At 39.1% G+C, this 19601-nt stretch overlaps 1 protein-coding gene across 1 annotated transcript in view; it reads right to left on the bottom strand.

Annotated features, from left to right (window-relative positions):
- gulp1a (GULP PTB domain containing engulfment adaptor 1a) overlaps positions 1 to 19601 on the bottom strand; it is a 65169-nt gene that overhangs the window by 10722 nt on the left and 34846 nt on the right. Inside the window, exons 3-4 of the mRNA XM_028393735.1 lie at positions 9572 to 9652; positions 1645 to 1706 (exon numbers count right to left, since the gene is read on the bottom strand). Coding sequence (XP_028249536.1) covers positions 1645 to 1706; positions 9572 to 9599 — 90 coding nt within the window. The 5' untranslated portion in view covers positions 9600 to 9652. The remainder of the gene's footprint in view (positions 1 to 1644; positions 1707 to 9571; positions 9653 to 19601) is intronic.

The raw sequence follows: 19601 nt of genomic DNA on the forward strand, positions 1-19601 counted from the left end.
TTATCAATTAATTAGCTTATTGTTGCAGCTCTATTTACAGAGGCACAGCTGGGAAATCAACTTTTTGTGAGAGGTAATTTGAAGCATCAGCAGGGTTCTTCTTGTACACCCACTTTAAGACACATTTTCCATTCAGCTACCTGTGCTGTTTGATTTTCCATTTGATGTTATGAGCTCTGATGTAAAGATTTACTTCAACTAAAGATCTTATAGATTAAATGCTTTTGGTCGAACTTGAAATGAAAAATGTTTGTTAAAATGAACACTTTTTCTTTGGAAAAGGGGGTTCTCAAAACATATTAACTGATTCCAGTATCATGCAAGGAGTGAGAATTTACTACTACAACACAATTAGGGAGTCAGTTATAACAGATGAATATTAAGAGTAAATACTAGATCATTATTAAACATACACAAGTATCACAAATATGTACAAATACAACTGTACAGAGAACCTAAGTACTCCCCTTACTTCCTACAATTTTCATAAGCTTTATCAGAAATTACATTTTATTTAAGGTGTAGTTAGGAGACAGCCAGGAAGAAAATCTTTGAGATGAAAAGAGAAAACTAAGGTAGTTTTGTACAGACATCAAATAAAACTGACTGAAGTTTTCATGACCTTAGTAAATCAATGGGGGATCTTTTTTCTTGAGGCAAAAAGGGGGAAGATCTTACCCTGCTCTAACTAGCATGAATACAGTGAGTTCCTAACTGAGCTCAGTGACTGCGAGAGCTTTAAACCAGGAAGAAAAGGGGCAAGCACACTCTCAGCACTTTGGCTGCCCCATCCTCTCCCATTCCTTCTGAGATGAGCGTTTTTTGCTCAGATCTCAGCAAATTAAACCAGACAGGGAACTCATCAGTGAAGGCTGACAATATGCAGAGATCTGCTTTGATTCTACAGACCCCCCCCCCCAATGCTTCTTCACTGCATACACAGGAAATGAGCTCCAGCAGTTTAAGGGGGATGAGGTAGTTTTGGAGTTCCACCTCCATTCCAGCATCGCATTTCTGAAGCACAGCATGTAGGATGACAGATTCTGTGCCTCACAGGAGAAAGCTCTTTGTTGAAATGAAGCAGAAAACCAGCCTGTCAGGGAAATACTCCCCACGAGGGACAGTGCTCCTTCAAGATGTGTTTGTTGGAGATTTAAAAGAAAATATTTTTTAAAGTGTTTTGTAGGAGACCGCAATCATTTCAGCTGTTATTCTGATATCAAAACCAGGAGATTTGGCTGGTTTTGACAGAAGGATGAGTCACACACACACTCATTAAAAGTAAACAAACACACAGAAGCACTTTCAAATGAAACTTTGACGAGAAAGGATTTTCCCCCATCACAACGCTGAAAAGAGCCAGCTGCTTTGGAAGATAAACAGGGGGATATCAATTTTGTCTGTTAATTATATAAGAGTGAAGTGATGAACATGGCGCATGGATGTTATGATCAACCCAGGCTGAACATGACTACTGAGTGTGGTCTGCTGCCCACAACAAAGGCCTGGCTTGTGTCAAAAGAAATGCAGCATGGACTAAGAGAGCACAAACAGACACGATAGGTAGATGCATCAAAGCATTAAAGGATCACACTGCTCCTACTAAGCTCTTTACAGTGCAGTGAGTATGATGGTGACACATACCTTGGCATTGTAGGCTATGTAATGCTTGGCCAGAGCTTCCGGGGTGTGCATCCAGGATTTATCTGTAATGATACAAACAGCTAGGTCAATATGGAGTAGTCCCAAATATCCAGTTGTCCCAAACAGGGGGTCATTCAGCGTTTCAGAGTGGTAAAACAAGTGGCAATATGTGGTTAAAACTCACACAAGCTGAATAATATACAAGGCAGAACATTTACAAAATGTTTTTGTCAGAGGAGAAGAATGAGCTGGACAGGCAGGACTCAGTGCTTTCTGTCTCTCAGTAACTAGTCATTGTCAGTGTTACATAATGGACCAGGTCAACCACAGTCAACTGCTGGTGTAGCAGTGGGTTCCACACATTGTTCACGGGTATACCAAGGCTAGTAATTAGGCAAGGGCAAATGCCGATCACAACCCTGATTTCACCAGACACATGTACAGAACAAATGTGTGTTTTCTTTTTATGTTCACCTATTGAAGTGGAGCTGTGCTGTGTGACTCTGTACAGTCACGTTGCAGCTTGCATCCTTGTCTGTCCATTCTGTTCATTTAACATCAACAACATAACACTGTATAGTAATAACTGCAACAACCACCTGAAGCCAAATATAAAAAAAACCCCACAAACTTGTATTGGACTACCAGACAGGGACAGGAGCCTCCTTGTTTTGACTGTAACTTATGGAGAGGAAATTAAGAGGATCAACCATACATTAATATGGAATCCTCTCATGATTAGTTTCTTGAATAAAAGCCAATACTTTTTGTTTTGTGAGGCCACAGTGACCACTATGAGTCCAAGTGAAAGATAGAAAACATTATGTCTCTCATGCATAGCTCATCAAACAACCAATCATATGTGTTACTGTAGCAACCATGAAAATTGAAGGGAAATATGACTGGCTCACTGGGTGCTTTTCTAATAGAAAACATGTTGGACACAGGCCATTATTTAATCATTCAAGAAGGCTGAAATTAATATATATATATATACATACATAGACATATCAGATCAACAGTCACAGTTTGGTTGGCAACCAAAAAAATATTTATTTCTCCATTACTGGGATAATTGGGCTAAAACAAATTTTAAACAATTTTTACTTCTCATTCTTCCTTCATGGCAAGAACAAACACCTCCCGACTTTAAAATATTAGAGAGACACTGCATTATCTGAAACTTGAGAACATTTCTAGTAGGAACACATTCTGTGAAGAAGGAAAAAACTAAATTAGCTATCAAGCATTACTGGTGTATAAATCCACAGGAACAATAATCTATGTTGAATCATTAGTGTTTTCGTGCCACTATGCTCATGGACAAATTACTCCACATTGCATACGGTTGATGAGATGCCAGATTTTTGCCCCAGAGACGATCTTTGAAGATCATGGCAACACATAACGAGCTGTGGTTCAGAGATCATCACAGGTCACTGATGGCACAATCTGAAGCATCTCATCATGTCGTTTTCAGCATTTCCTAATCATTCACTGATTAAGGTTTCTTTTCATTCTTCATTTCCCATTCATAAACGGCTTATCACTCTTCTAATGAATCTTGTGACACAAGATGCATGACTGTGACCTTGGGGCACTCAGCTCCTGCAGGTTGATTGTGTTAATCAAGACTTTGCAAGGTGCAAATGATGTGAATCTACTGTCTCTTCAGCATCAGCAGGTTAATGACTTTGTTTACCCTGATGTTGTTGGCTAAGTAGCTGGATGGATTTGAAGTCTACTCTAATTAGTGTTAATTAATGGTGGCCCGTATTTGCTTACTTGTAATTGCTTATCATTACTAATGTATTGCAGTCATAGGAAAGCAAGTGAGAAATGTTTCACAGTTGTAGACATTATTTTGATTGTGAGACATGAAAAAAAATACTGTACAACAAACTGTGGTCTTTTCAGACTGCACAGTGAACTCTGAGCCTTTCCTGTACTTAGTGTCCTTCCTCTAAGTATAGTTAACAGCTGTGCACTGAGATTAAACCTGGATGCCCCTCTGCAACAGCCCCCTCCTAAGAGCAATCAATTTCCTAGTGGGGCTGTTGAATGGAAGTTGATAAAAGGCTGATGCATTTACCTTTTTCTTTCACACCTATGGTGCGATTGTAATTCAAAGAAAAAACGAAGCCAGGGCAAGAAGGAGAGCGTGGTGAGGGGTGATGTGCCGGCATGACAGGCAGGCTGACATTTTTTCAGGGTGTCAGCACACACCGTTCTGATTAGGGTGGTGGTGGGGGGATAATTCTTTGTCTTTCTTTGCTGTGTAAAATGGCAGCTGCAGGAATATACAGTGGCTTCTGGGTCAACCAAAAGGGAAGAGGTGTGAGGAAGAGTTGTGGCATCTGAAGGTCACTGTGTGTGTTTAGGTTGTCAGGTGTTGGATGAAGATGAGGGGAAATTCAGGGGGGGTGTCAGCCTGAAAAGTGTCACTGACTCTCTGTCACACTTCCTCTGGAGACAGGGAGCATATTCTTAGTTGTTTTTTATGTTGTGCAGAGCCTTTATAAAGGTTGCACAGCCTTCGTGCTTTTGTGCTGCAGCATCACTTGTTTTCAGACTCTGCTCTTGTTTTCTTTAAAGTGAATCTTGTTGAAAATTCACCCTGATCTGGTCCACAAGTATGTGGACTACAATATTGCCCACAGACAGCCGCTCTGATTAAACAGAGCAGACAGATAAATGGCTAATCGTTTAGCCGAAGGGAAGAAAAAAGAAACAATGTGTACTTCTAGCTAACAATGCATTGCTAATTTCTGAAAATGCAAATGCAAAGATGCTTCAGAAAAGTTATGATAGTGCTTATCTGCCTCAAGTGCAGATCACACAAATTATGTAAACTAAAAGAGAAAAGTTCAAGCTTTAAATTGATTAAAACACGAGCAATCCTGCCCTCAAGACTTTCATTATTAAACTAACAAGACATTTTATTCTTCTTGCAGGCCAAACAAACATTTTAAAGTGGTGCACTGGAGGAGAGGAGACCAAAAGCCTGCACAGGGAAAAGGCCAGCGCATGGAGGTAATCTGTGGATTTATGGACGGTGTGATCCATTAGACCTTTATCAAATCAATCTCTTCTTATCTGCAAAATCTTCATTTACAGAGCAACCAAACACCCAGGTGATTAAAAAGTCCAAGTCGTTACAACCAAAGAAAGCAAATACTGAGGAAAAAACAACAAACCTCTTTACGTATAGATATACTACAGGAACATTTGTCTACCGAGCAGCTACTGTACATGTTGCCTAAGAAAATGTGTCTTGTGTGTTTTTTTTTTTTTTTTTTTTTAATTAATCTTCAACTTAACTAAATTAAAACCACTATCTGTAGTTGTTGCACTTTTTATGTTAGGGTGTCCCGTGTGGAATAGAATTAATAATACAAAATTACATCATCCATCATGTCCATGAGCTCTATAAACAGAGAGAATAAATGTCAAGCAATATATGTCAAATAAATAATTAAAAAAACATGCAGTTTTAAACCATACTAGCCATTGACTCAGCACTTAAAAAGCAAAAGTTTGTTGAGGTTGCAAAAATGCACATAAATATCTATTTCTTTCTACTGTTTGAAGTTTAGAGGGTTAATAATATACTATGATTTATATTACTTTTATTGCAACAGTAACAAAAATCAAACGTTATCTTTACTCAACTCATTTTATTAAGTACTGTGGCCCTTTTTAATATTCTCCACACAGGTCCTCGCCTTTTTGTGCTTAAGTGCTGTGCTGTGTACACATTTTCTATAGGGCCACAAGAAGTGAGCAGGCAATAGCCTAATTCACTGCAGCGCTCAATCAATGACACACAATGAATTTGCTGGGTATGCACAGTTCTCCATCATGCAGAAGACAACTTCAAATGGACCCCTAGCAGAACAAACAAGAACAACAATTCCACTAAGGACTCATACAGTATGAGACTGTTACTGTGAGATAGAATTTGAGAGTTTAAACTGTCTGGGAAAAAACAAACTATATAAATGAAGCCACTGAATAGGTTAAAAAGTTATGCAAAATGCTGCAATCACATAGAAACAGGGACAGTACGTCCTCTGAGAGGAAATCACTTGAGGTCTTGTCTCCATCATATACAGTGCATCTGGGGTAATGGACAGAAATATAACAAGCTCCCTGCAATTTAATGCAACACAGTACAACAACACTACAATCTACTGTCTCACAAATTGAAGCTCTCTGACAGCAAAAACTCAACACACAGAAGTTTATTATTGCAGGCCTGCTGTATTGGAGTTATTTATATTGTCCCAGTGTTCATGATATTGTGTCAAGCTCCTATAAATTTATGCAATAAATCCTCCTCGGTTCTGCTGAAAAGCATTTGAAATAGTTCAGTCAATTTGGAGAGAGGGAATACAGCGAATATTGCTTTGCTTTTTTTTTTTTTTTTTTTTAGGACTAATACAGATTTTACTAAGCCAAAAAATGAAATGCTTAAGGATCACACAAATGGTCATATGGATGAATAAAACAATAATGGTCAGAGCAGATGATCGGGCATTGACAAATGTTGTACAGCTCTGGACTGTGTTGTAAAATGATCAAGTACAAGACCATCAGACCTGCATGAATTACACTGGGAAAAAAATCCCCATCAACCTATTTGTACTGAGAGATGGAACCTGTAGTAGTTACAGAGTACATTTGTCAAATGAACATTGCTGAGATGGCCATGAGAAAATTGAAGATCATGCATCCTCATCTACATCTAATTTCTTCGTGGATCATTTTTATGAATATAATAATAACAATAATAATGTAGACAAATATGACCAAAATAACACAAGTTTAGTTGGCTCAAAGTTTTCCAAGTATAATGACCAATGAACCTGAAAAAAATGCACTTGTAAACACACTCATTGCCCTTGACTGCAAAGTAATGTGAAAAGAACTCAGAGTAAGTAATGTCAACAGTACCTAACACACTAAACAAGTCCTGTTTTCTAAACTGTTTCTAGTTCAACTCCTCAGTGCAAGTCACGTCCAGGACCACAGGGGCAATAAACATAGGAAATAAAAATGATCAAGATCCCTGCTGGCATTACTTGCTAGAAGTGATCAAGCCCACAAAACAGTCAGACGCAGAGATAAAGGGGGAGTTAAATCAGCCTAGTGGACGTGTCGTCAGTGCCAGCCTCCACTCTCTCTGCAAAAGCAGCAGAGCCAGTCAGTGCAGGTGCAGAGAGTTAGGAATATACAAAACTGATGGACATATCTACATATATAAGAATATTTGTGACAACTATTGTTAGTTACGAAGTGAAAAGAATATGGTAGGTACTCTGTAACCTGCAAATAAATAAAGCACACAAACATGAACAAAATGATTATGGCAAATAAGCCTTTGTTCAACTCATGTGGGAGGTTGTCAGATGAAAATGAAATGTTGAATATCTGAGGATTCACAAATTATTATCCACATTGCAGATTCCACAACTGCACTCAAATGATGAACTGACAGAATTAAGGATAAACACTGACTTTAAATCTGAGTATCAGCATTCAGTTTGGTTTGCAACAGGAAGCTTGGGACATCAGGGTCCATTAAACCTAAATAGGAGCAGCAGTTGCACACACACGGCTAGCTCCAGATATTCTTGTGTGTCATGGTTCATACTCTTAAATAACAACATTTTATCTTTCTGGGAGGGCAAAGCTTTTATTGTGCTATCTGCGGTGGACCTTTTGGCACCATTTGCTACAGTCTGACTGTAACAAGTGTTGCAGAAATTAAATCTAAAGAAAAGCCTTGTAGTCAGGCTCCTGGTGGTGCATGATGGGGTTAGACGAAAGCCAGGGAAAGGTGCCCCCTTCTCTGAAACCCTTTTGACTCCAGAATTAGCACTTACTGCAGGTTTGTTAACTGCATACATGCAAGTCCGACATTCTGTCTTTTTGCTTCGAATTTCACAAAAAACTACAACATGGAGGCCATTGGCTTTTTCCATATGTTTTACTTAAGTGTCCTCATATTAAACCAGACTGAACAATGTTCAGACATATGGTGACGTTCAGACGAGGTGTAAGGTAGTGTGCACAGGGAGGTGCATTAATGTCGTAGACATGTAAAAAGAACTGAATTCTGGTACTTCAGTGTTAGCATTAAGCTAGCGAAAGGCAATCCAGCAAAATACCCTATCAAAATTAGGGAGGAAATTAGTGCATCACTGCTGACTGAAGTTATAGCTGATGAACACCGGTGACTTTCTGCTATCATTTGAGCAGGTATTCGACGCTGATTGTACCCTTTCCCAGTGAAGACAGAACCCACATGTCAACCTAGCCCTGGTAAATGGCTTTTATTCAGTATTACAGCATATGGGTGAATAGACACACTTGATTGTAGCTCCTGACAGATGAAAAGAAATGGTCAGTGTGCGCTTGCCTGTCTGTGAGCACTTTTGGAGAGAACAGTTTGCTGTCTGTGTAACTTTCCTTTTTACAGCTGTGCTCATTACCTGTCCGCTGCCAAAGCAGACTGTGCATTGTTCCAAATATATTCTACTGTTTTTAACACCCCCTTACAACATATTCACAAGTGTATATGTGCTAAAAATCACATCAATGGATTTCAACAGTCGCACTTTTAATTACAAAAACAACTGAAAATTTAACGTTAATGTGTGTGGGGAAGTATCAGCCTCCCAGATTACCCAGATTACAATCTTTAGCTCCTAAAATAGAGCACCTAATGGGATGAAGCGAATTACAAATTTCGCTCCCCCAAATAACATTAAAGGCTGCTGCACCACCTGGGCGTCGGACACTTTTCTAAACACTGTCCAAGGCTTTTCCAGGTCTGCTGCTTCACACTAGAGGGAGCGGGACAGATGGCGCTAAACACCTCAAGCTGTTTCTGCAGTCCCATATCAAATCCTCTGCATTTAGGCAGGGTCACCTCAACACTTTGTAGCTGCACCATCCGATACAAGGTAAAGGCACGGTAGGTGTCTGTTGACTTTGAGTAAAAGTGTAATTTGGTTTAGATTCTTTTATTACAGCCAAATGTTGGTTTAAACAGCCTTTGAAGCAGCACAGTTCATGAGGTTTATCTGAAATATAGAATCAGTTCATCAGAGAAAATAATAAACATTGACATCAATCAGTTTTATGTTTGTTTTTCAGTGCTAGCTTTGAAGCATAAAGACTTTCTAGTGCAAATTAATGAACATATTGGTCAAAAAACAAAACAACTACGTCATTCACCAAAAGGGGTTAGTAAATGATTAACCACATGGGAATTATAGTGAGGACTCTTTTCAGATAAAAAACATGGCATGTGGAGAAGACAAAACTTTTAGAATTTGTTCAAAGGGGATTCTGTAAAGTTTAGAAATTGCACCATGACTTTGACTCTCAAAATCATGCAAAAAAATCTGCTCCACAGATCAGACCATCAGGTTTGACATGTAGGGACAGATCTATAAGTGTTTATGATTGGACAGACTCCTCTGATGTAAGAAGCAAACTGCATTTCTATCCAAACTAATCCAACTAAGAGGGGTGCATCCAAAGTGTAGACATATGTGACATTTATGTGGGAACATCAGTTTAAATATATCCTCACTGTCAGCCAGAATTCTGCTGCACCCAGGAAGTATTTGTATTTCCTGTTTATTTTTTAATCAACATCACGTCCATGAAAGGTCTGTTGTCTGATCTTATGTTAAGTGAGTGTCCAGTGTGCTGGAAAAGCCACACGCTGCCACTAGAATGGAACTCCTTTGAAGGTGTGCAGTGGCCTTTGACACTAAGGTGCCAGGACACACTGAGGATGTTCATAGGCCGAGCAAACATACCAAAATGAGCAATACTCTCAGGCATCTGTAGCTAAAACAAGTTTAGCCCTATCCCATGAGCTAAAACAGTGCTACTTGTGTCTGCTCACCTTTTTTCCTGTTGAAGGCGCGGTTCATAGTGGAAAATGTACGTCTCCAAGGTTGCTCCTAAATATCTGCCAATATTCCACCTGCAAAGGCAGAGAGGAAAGTTAAAATGAGTCCGACCTCAAGACTTCACTAAAAGGCAGAAAGGGTAAAACAAGCAGTCAAAAGTTTTCTTTGAAAGAAAAAATCCCCTCCCTCTGAGACTGGGGCAAGGTTTAGCTGTCAGAACATCTTAGAATTAAAGTCTGAGTGCATTATATCTGTTTACCACTGAGCAACATCATACTCATCATGTGTGGAGACTGTGCTTTTAACCAAGCCCTCACTGTCCTTACTGTTTTATGATACAAGACACGTCTAAGAATAGTGATTTCTGTCACAGAGAAGCAACAAAGTAGCACACTAAAAAGTATTATTGTTTACCATGATCCTCTTACAGTCAGTGGCATTAATGTTCTAATCTTTCCAACAGAAACTGGGGCACATTTTTCTATCCAAGTCATTCAGCTACCCACACAGACCCTAAAACTACATCCATTATTATTATATATTATTATGATGCCAGTGTTGTTGATGGGTTGTTACTTATCATGTCCAAATTTCTGCCAGTAATAAACACATAGACAACATTACTCCCCTTACACCGACACTGTCTGGATAAAGAGATGATTATGGGTTGTAGCCAAAGTCTGTTCATCTTTCTTTGTATTGAAAGCCATGCTGGATGTCACAGGCGGGCACGCTACATTAACAATGTGGCACCTTACAGAAAGCAAATGCAAAATGTCCACCTCCACAGCCTTTATAGTGACACTGCTTTGACTGCTCTCAGGTTTTTGCATCAATTCCCTGTGAGCGTTCAGCACTCATGAGGACTGCAAGGACAAACTGTAGAGGACTGGGTAGCTGTCAGCAATGCTCCACAATCAATATTCTTCACTCCTTTGCTGTTGGAAAATATGCAAGGCCGCATAGCCGCCATTTCAATCCTTGCCTTTGCGAACATATTAACTTCTGCCCTGGCAATTTAGAAAATGAATTGAATTTTTCCATCTCTGGCGTTTTCCATTTATCACAAGAAGGCTGAGCTATTATAAGTTCTTAGTGAGTGGAAAAACAGTCTAAGCACCAAAACAAGATGTATGCTGCGACACAAACTTGGAGACAGGATTTGCTGTTCTCCATGTTGAGAGAAAAGGTTCTAAATGATGCACAGGGTCTGAGAAAATATATGGTATCCATTTCTCCATTTTGTATTTAATAAACTGCAGTGCATGTGAGTTAAGAGCTTAAGACCATACATCAGTAAAAACAATAATTTGTAGAGGAAGCAGAGATTGGTTATTTATACTTTCATACACTCAAAAAGCTTGCCCTGGCTTTTCCATAAGCCCATCATGGGTACAAAGAGTATACATGCAGTACAGTTTTCTTGATCTATATATAAGCAGAAACATATTAAGCACATGATTCACAGCGAAAAAAAGGTGAGAAAAAATGGATCCATTCCAGAAGTTAACAGTGACTAATTAAAAGTGACCTAACAAATAAGACCACATATCAGCTGGCATTATAGCCCACCTGTTACTTTTCTGCACAATGAAAGGTGTGTTATGCAATCACACTAATTATGAACTAGGCAATTATGCTGCCATTCAGAAAACTCAAAAGTGTCAGCCTAATCAACCAATACTCTTTGGGGCTGAGAAATATAACAAAAACCATTTGAAAACAAATCGATCACTGTTATATTGAAAGTTAAAGGATCATTAGCTCTGACACAATAGACGTAATATGCCACCAGAAAATGATGGAGCCTTGCTATTGAGTCTGATTATTACCGCCGAGAAGAGCTGCAAACAAGCACACCATCCTTTAAAAAGAGAGACAGAGCTCTGGTTATTTCTGAACATGCAGAACAATGAAAACCTCACAGCACATAATGAGGCACATAATGATATATGGCATATAATTGAGGGAAATGCAATACAATGAACATGGATTCTGACTGTAAGGGGATCTTTTACTTTGACAGAGGCCCTAGAAAGGGCTGCAGAAAATTTAAATGGAACAAGCTTTAGGGTGGGGACTAGGACATTCCTCAGTCTGCCAAAAAAGAATATCTTTGCAGCTGAAAGAGACAACTTGTGTTCCTTATTTACAGGTCTGCTGCAGACAGCATGGGCAGAGGGACAAGGACACCACTACTGTTTACATTTTTACCAAAGACAGGACATTAAACTGGTCTGGTTTACCAAATAAAGAACTTGCCCAACGTGCCTATGGTACTTAGCCTCAACAAGAACCAGCTATTTGGATAAGTACAATCTACTGCTTTTTCATTTCAGGTGCAAAATAGGGCTGGGCTGTGTGGGTCAAGTAAACTCTGTGGTTGAACAAGTGGAATGTGTCTCTGTCTCTTCTCTCTCACACACCTACTCAAAACCAACCAATCACAGCAGTGTAAAAAAAAAACAACAACAACACAACAACCAATCAAAGCAGGACTACCCTCTAACCAATCAGAGCAGGGTTAAGAAACAACCAGCAGAAAGATATTTAGAATAGAGTCCACACAATAGGACAACCCTGCAGTAGCTGGGTTTCAACCTGGCGCTCACCACACAAACTTATAACACTGTAAGTTAAATTAAAATACTTTGTACTAAAAATTCATGATTGATAATCAAAAACTAAACACCTATACACATTAGATTGATGCATGAATTTTAATTTTCAAGATGGAGCTACTCTTTAAACTAAAATTAAAAATCAGAACTCATGTGGCACGAGAAGGGTCAGCCCCCTTTCTATTACAGAGCAACACATAGATGGGACACTAAGGCTATAGAATTACAGTAAATCTCTTAACTCTTTTAATAAATCAAATTCTAAACATAAAACAGGGGTTACTGGATAACATCCTTTAATTTAAGTAGTGGTCATGTCTTTGGGTCTTACTGACTATCTGTGTGCCTTGCTACTAATGTTTCAGTTTGAATCTGTGTTTCCTATGTGTTTATGTAATAAATATAAAATGGAGGGTTCGGACTTCATAAAAAGCTTAATGCCAAGCTCTGCAAATAAACATTGTTTAGAAAATCTTTTTCTATAAGTCAAAGCAAAGAGAGTGGAATGTCAGGGTGTCAGGGCGTATAAAGGAGAATTTACAACTTCTTTTCATTTCAAGAATATGAAAATGCATTCTCAGCCAAAAGAGCAGCACTCTGGTTGTGTTTTACACCTGACTACACAATGGCTAACTTGATGTTTGTTTGTGACACACTGGGATGTAATGCAATGCTTGGCCTGACACTTGACTGTGATGTCACTCATTTTGATTGACAGCGGCACTGTTGGGTCTGTTTTAATGGCTTCCTGTCTGGTGATTCAACAGCACCCCCTTGGGAGAACTGCCGACCCCGAGACACAAACGCACACACGCGTACACACAGGCTTAACCCTAAGCTGCAATAGTCCTTGTCTCCCTTCACTGTTTACCAGCTGTAATGGAGGCACTAGGTCTGAGCAGCCAGTCTCACCAGACTGTGCAGTACACACACACACACATTATGCTCACATGAACAATCTTTCAAATAATAAACAAGTCATCATCACATTTAGGCTCCTTTGAAACATTATTAGGTTTAACAATAACAAAAAAACAGGGTTAAATGGTATTTTGATTATTGACTGTCCAAAGAGCCTTAAAGATACATAATATGCACCCTAAATTCTATGTACAGTGAATTATCATACTCCTAAACGCAGCAAAAACCATGTCCAGAGGCTGGCGATTCACCTTCGGTGACTCAATCACTTGGAATTTAGGTTGGGAAAGAATCGTTCTGGAAATAAGTACAACCTACTTTGACTCTGTGCAGTCTTCTCTTAAGCAGATACAGCAATCTAAGAATGAATCCAGATGCAGAAAAGTTTTGACAAATGTTTAAAAAGGCTTATAAAGAAAGAAAGAAAGAAGCAAAGTTGACGTCCTATTTAGAAATGCCTCTCAGCCACTCACTAATCTGACCCATATGCACTGAAAAGGCAGCAGGCTTTCAACATGGGATAGAAGCAGAGCATGCACTGTGGTCTCAACATAATGCCTTAGAAATGAAAATCAACAAGGATCCTTTGTTTTCACTCACTTTGCTCTCACCCCTGCTCTGGAGTTTTGCCGGCTAAGCGCAGTACATAAAACATCACGACTACAAATCTGTTTATGAGTTTAGTCCCAGAATTCCTCAGTTGAATCAACCGTGGTGTCTTGTTGTCTAATCTAAAAGCCAGGCTTACCCTCTCTCCCTCTCTCTCCCTCTCTCAGCCCAGCACTTTAACTCCAGTTAGATCAAATGCAGCACTCTGACATGCTTTATCAAGAAAAAGCACCCTTTACCCTTTACAGGCACAGAGGAAAAAAAGATCTATAGAGACAAACATGCAAACAACAGCAGAGCACAGATAAAAGCTACTTACGTGCCTTCAAACTGGGGTGGAAGAGTGAGGAGGAAGTTCCAGCGGATCTTAATAGTTTTCAGCTGTGGGCCAGATGGTGGTACACTCAAGGACTGCAGTAAGGAGAAATGATGGGGATTGCAAACTCAACAAGAAGCCAAGACACAAGATACTTGACATTCAAACCCAACTTCCTCCGCCCACAGTTTGTCCAAAAGGGAGTTTTGCGTGTGCAAAAAGGAGACCCCTTTCGACAGGAACTGTTCCACTGCGATGCACCGTGGCATGCCAGAGATGACCTACAAAAACCATCGTGCCAGAGGTTGCAGTCTGACCCTTTTGCTGCAGTGTGTGATTCATCATCACACTATGGGCACTGGCAACAGCCTTAGGTCAACAACTTGGCATCAATCAAAACAGCAGTATGGCCAACACATTAGGAAGTATAAGTCACAATACTTCTCCCACTTAAAGCAATAAAAGCCTCCTTGTGAGATTATGTCAACTTAATAATACCCTTTCCTTTCACACTGTAATCCAGAAACATTTCAGACTCAATGTGAATATAACAGGAAACTGTGATACACTACAATGTTCTTTTTAATCACATAGAAATGAACTCCTTGAGACACCCACACAGTAAAGACCAGACCAGACCGTGGGTCAACACAAAAAAGGGATACTGGAGCTGACAGACACCTGAAGCTACTACTATTTCTCTACTTATTTCAGCTCCACATCTAAAACTTAATGCAAATGTTGTCTCTGAGGGTTCTGATCATGCAACACTCTGTCTGAGTTACTCCATAAATCTTAGAGCAAAGAAGCAGAAACAGGCCACTGTTTTTGAGGGTAAAGGGTGAAATCTTATCTAGAAAGATTACAAAAAACTCTCGTATAACAACAAATCATTTTTCTTCACATAAATGTAAGAGATAAAACAGCTGTCAAGTGCTGAAGTGGTACTTCAGGCAAAGATGTATTCATGTCTGTACCACTGTTGACATATTTTGTACAGTTATATTTGTATGCTTGTACTGCAGTAAGAGCAAAAGTAGCTCTGGATGCTTGAGCGGTATAAATTCTTTACAAAGCAAAACATTTGCGAGCCAATTTACAAAGGTCACTATAAGCAAAAGAGGGCATTTTTTCTTCTTTTTTTGTATCTGGTTAGAGATTCAGCTTGGTCAGGTTCCTTGGGTGTTGGCATGTTTTTGCTGGCGGGCAGAACTTTGGTTTCTGCATGAGAGAGCATTTAAAACAGGGAGGGGTCTCCGGATTTGAGCTGTTCTGTTCACACTTTATTTTTCTAGGAGTTTTTCTTTGCTCTGCCCTGTATCATTTCATGTTTGCATCTTGTATGAACAGCTGTGGTGGGGTAAGGGAAGTGGCCGGCCCAGACACTTTCCAGGAAAGTGGGGCCCTTTATGTTACGCAGACACAGATATATGAATGGGTTAAAAGTCAAAAAAGGAAAAAAAGGAGAGTGGAAAATTAAAGTCAGTTACATCAGTTACATTTAATTCATTTGGTTTTGCATGTAAAACAAAAGCCTGTTTGTCTCTTCTAAACTGCATCAAGTGTGAAAGATTTCAAAAACAAACACGATTTCAGAGCTCTGCATGCCGTTTTGATGAAACATGACTTGTTTTCTGAGAAGTTTAAAACAGAAGCAAAAGAGCAAAACAACTCAGATGCATCTAGGTCAACAGTTGAAAACAATACCAATGAGTCATCTCTTCAGACTTTGTTTAGTAACTAGGCTGCAGTTTTTTCCCCTTTGTCTCATGTTTAGTAGGAAAATGAAAAAAAAAATCAATCTGGACCACATAGTAGGGATAAAGTAATAAATAAACAGCCTCCTCATTCTCATCCTGGTTCTAATGTTTACCCTTATAAAGCTTTACAGATTTAAACAAATTCAGACTCTTTTTATCTATTTAATTATTTCAATCCTCAGCTGCAATGTGTGTGTGACTGTTTGTGGGAGTGGGGAGTGGGTGGAGAGACAGGAATGTGCATCTCAATGAGAATCATCTCAGTGGAGTTTCATTGAGATTTGCAGTGTTCCATCTAAACAGCAATGGAAATAGCAGTGTGTGATACCCTGAGATGTGTTTTAAGCTGGCATGACGAGTGTACGTCCCTGCACCACTCCACTGCACCGAAAATTCTGATGCCGATGGCCAAGAGTGAAGGTGATCACTTCCAGCCACCACTACTGCACAACAATAGCTACAGTAACACATAAAAATGATGAGAACAAGTGATTTATATCCCACATGTCCTTAATAAATGGCGAATGCAGGAAGGAGAGGTCAGGCTCTTAAATAAAAACTTGGCCAAATTTGTCACATTGGTTTATTCCTAATATGTATTTTAAAATGTGTCTAGAGTCTTTAATCATTATAAGGATACACTTCTAACTGGCAGCGTTGTCAAACAATATATTTAGATTTTTGTGGTTAAGATTTATATTTTTAAAATCTTTGATTTTAGATTATCTGATTTTTCACCTGATCTATCTAGCTGAGACAAGTATTAATGGAAGTCTGAACCTACAGTATAGAAAAATACCTCACTAGAGACCATACAAGCCAATACTATTAAATTGAAGTCATTTAAGCATGAGGATTCATCAAACCTCCAAGCAGCCTATACAATTATTAGATTGACCAAAGTAGTCACCAGCTAACTGACTGTACATATATGCTTATAGCCTGGCTAAAAATATAACTTTACACATTATTGTGATGAACTAAGAAACGCAATGAATATCTCTGAATGAAGTGAAAACTGTAAATGTGCAAAATTCTGTCTTAGTTTTTTGTTGCTGTTAGGCAATGAACGAGCCACAAAGCACATTACCATTCATTTTAAAAAAGGAACACATCACACTGAAATCAATTCGCCTTCAAACTGTACAACAGGAAAACTCAATAGGTCATGAACTGGCCTTTTTTTGCTGATTCTACACTAGGAAACTAATTAAAGAAGACAGGCCATGCAATATCACGAGGAGGCAAGGTGAAAGCAGGAGGGTGTCCACTGCTAATGCTCCTCTTGGTGCTGCAGAGGTACACTCTCAAAAGGTCACACTGTGTGTGTCATTATCTTGTGCTATATCAATATGAATAAATTAACCATGTTTCATTCAGCTGCAACCTGTTTTGTATCACTGGTGACAATGATGTGAAAGCTGAGGCAGGTTTGGAAGTTAAGTGTCTACTATACACATACTAATAAAACTCTATGGTCTGTTGCCTTTCCCTTTCTTTAGGTTCATCTTAGGTTAGAATGACACAAACATTTTCAATATAATGCTGTCCAGCACCATAATGAAACATAAAGTAGAATCATTTCATTACCTGTCTCACAATGTCAGAAAAAAGCTAAAAATGTATATGCATTATAGAAATGCATTTCTGCCACAAATCCTTTATTACAGGGAGTTTTGGAGACATTCCACAGTTGATATGCAGATTTTTTCTAAGCTTGTAAATTCCCTGAATGTGTTTATATTAGGAAGTTTAGTTTAAAAAAAAGTCATGGTTATAACTCATGCCCATTATACAATATCATTGCGATCATGGCAATATAATACTGTCACTAAAAGACCTCATGGACTGCTAAAATGCTACCTTTGGCTTCAAATATGTAGTGCTTTCAACCTTGATGTGATGGGAATGAGACCCCCTCTGATTTGACATGTTTTCAGCAGCAACAAAATAATAATAATAATAATAATGCATTGGTCTTATATTGCGCTTTTCTGCTCTGTTGGGCAGGCACTCAAAGCGCTTACATTGAGATGCATTATTCTTTCACACCACATTCACACAGTGGCAGTGGTAAGCTACCACTGGTAGCCACAGCTCCCCAGGGGGAGACTGACGGAGACGTGGCTGCCAAGGTGCGCCTACGGCCTCTCCGACCACCGCCGATTCATTCATACGCATTCATACACCAGTGAGTGCACTGGAGGCAATGCGGGTAAAGTGCCTTGCCCAAAATAAAAAGACATTCTGGGTGTTGAAGTCTGTCTTTTTTCCTCTGGTCAAGCACCAGCTCCAAAACATTTCTCGCCTTTCAAAACATTTTGAAATAAACAAACAAGTTTTCTACTGTTTAGACCACCATGCTTTATGGCAAGATCATTAGGTGACTTATTAGGTGAAGGTAAGGCTCTTTTTTTATTTTAGAGCATAAGCTTCATTTACATTTCCTATAGGTCTGACTACAAACATACTTTTATAGTCGCACAACACCTCAAGGTAGTATTTTTCCTGGAGTTTTAATTCTTCTCATACAACAAGGTCTTATGAATTCAAATCAAATTTTTCCTTCAAACCCGACCTGGAGGCACATCAGACTTCAAGGTTTTTGCAGCCTGCATGTGGCTGAGTCTACACAGCTACAGTTCCACAGAAATAAATATGCGTTTACAAACACCTGCTCCAGCAAAACACTAAAATTAGCTTAAAAGGTCTGAATAACTTTTCTTCAACAGAAAGTTTCATTTTCTGTGAAACTCCAGAATCAAAGCGAATCATTGTCATGCATTCTGTGAGATATACATTTATATGTAATATTTAAGCTGATGAGGTTTTTTTTATTAGTGAAACAAAGTTCAAACATGCTTCAACCTTAGAAACATTGTCAAAGTGGTTGCTAGATTTGAACCAAATTAAAGCACTGGACAGACGGACAACTGCAACGAGCCCAGAGATTAAGACTCAGATATGGTTAACTGTTGTCACATGGTATATCTGAATAAAGGTGGACAGCTGTGTCAAAGATCCAAAGATGTCTTTCTGTTCTGGGCAGGCTATAATACAGTAACTATGTAGCTGGACTAACTATAACACAACCACTGTTTATGTTACAAAATGAAAAAATAAGTTAATACCAAACTATATTCTGTTCCTGCTTTCCCTGAGCAGATTCCCCTCAAATCTTACACGGGACCTTTAAGTAATAGAAACAGTTGGCCAGGAGACTTCAAAAGTCAGACCATAATGCTTCAGACAGGCCTCTGGGGAAAACAAGAGGTATGACATATATGAGTGTTGCCTGCAGATACAGCAGATGTCAAGTCAGTTTAAGCACAGTTTTGGTTGCAATGTCATGTTCTTGTCCTCAAAACTGCGTCTCCCCTGACATTCTCTGATAAATGATAGATCTTCTATGAGGACATGTGATGCAAGTCTCCAAATTTAAAAGAGCCGTACTTTAGTGGATTCTTAAGGTCTTTCTGCATAGTGCTAAGCCACAGCTAAGATCTCTTGGTATCTCGTAACTTTTCTGCCTAGTTCCTAGAAATTATATTTGAAGATAACACCACCTGGATCAGAGACAACATTCCGTTTTAAGGTGTGGGGTTTGTAAACTGCAGGAAGGGATTGGGACTGGCAGGCGCACAAATCTCACAATAGAAATCAAGGTGTCAGATCCAGAGGTCTGCCCGTGTTCAGATTAAGCAGATTAAACAACAAACACAGGTTAAGGTCAGGAAAACAATGCTGAATGAAAACATTTCAGCTTCAACATTACTATGAGCTCCAATCTCCATAT

Source organism: Parambassis ranga, chromosome 21 (assembly GCF_900634625.1).
Source record: "Parambassis ranga chromosome 21, fParRan2.1, whole genome shotgun sequence".
Lineage (NCBI taxonomy): Eukaryota > Metazoa > Chordata > Actinopteri > Ambassidae > Parambassis > Parambassis ranga.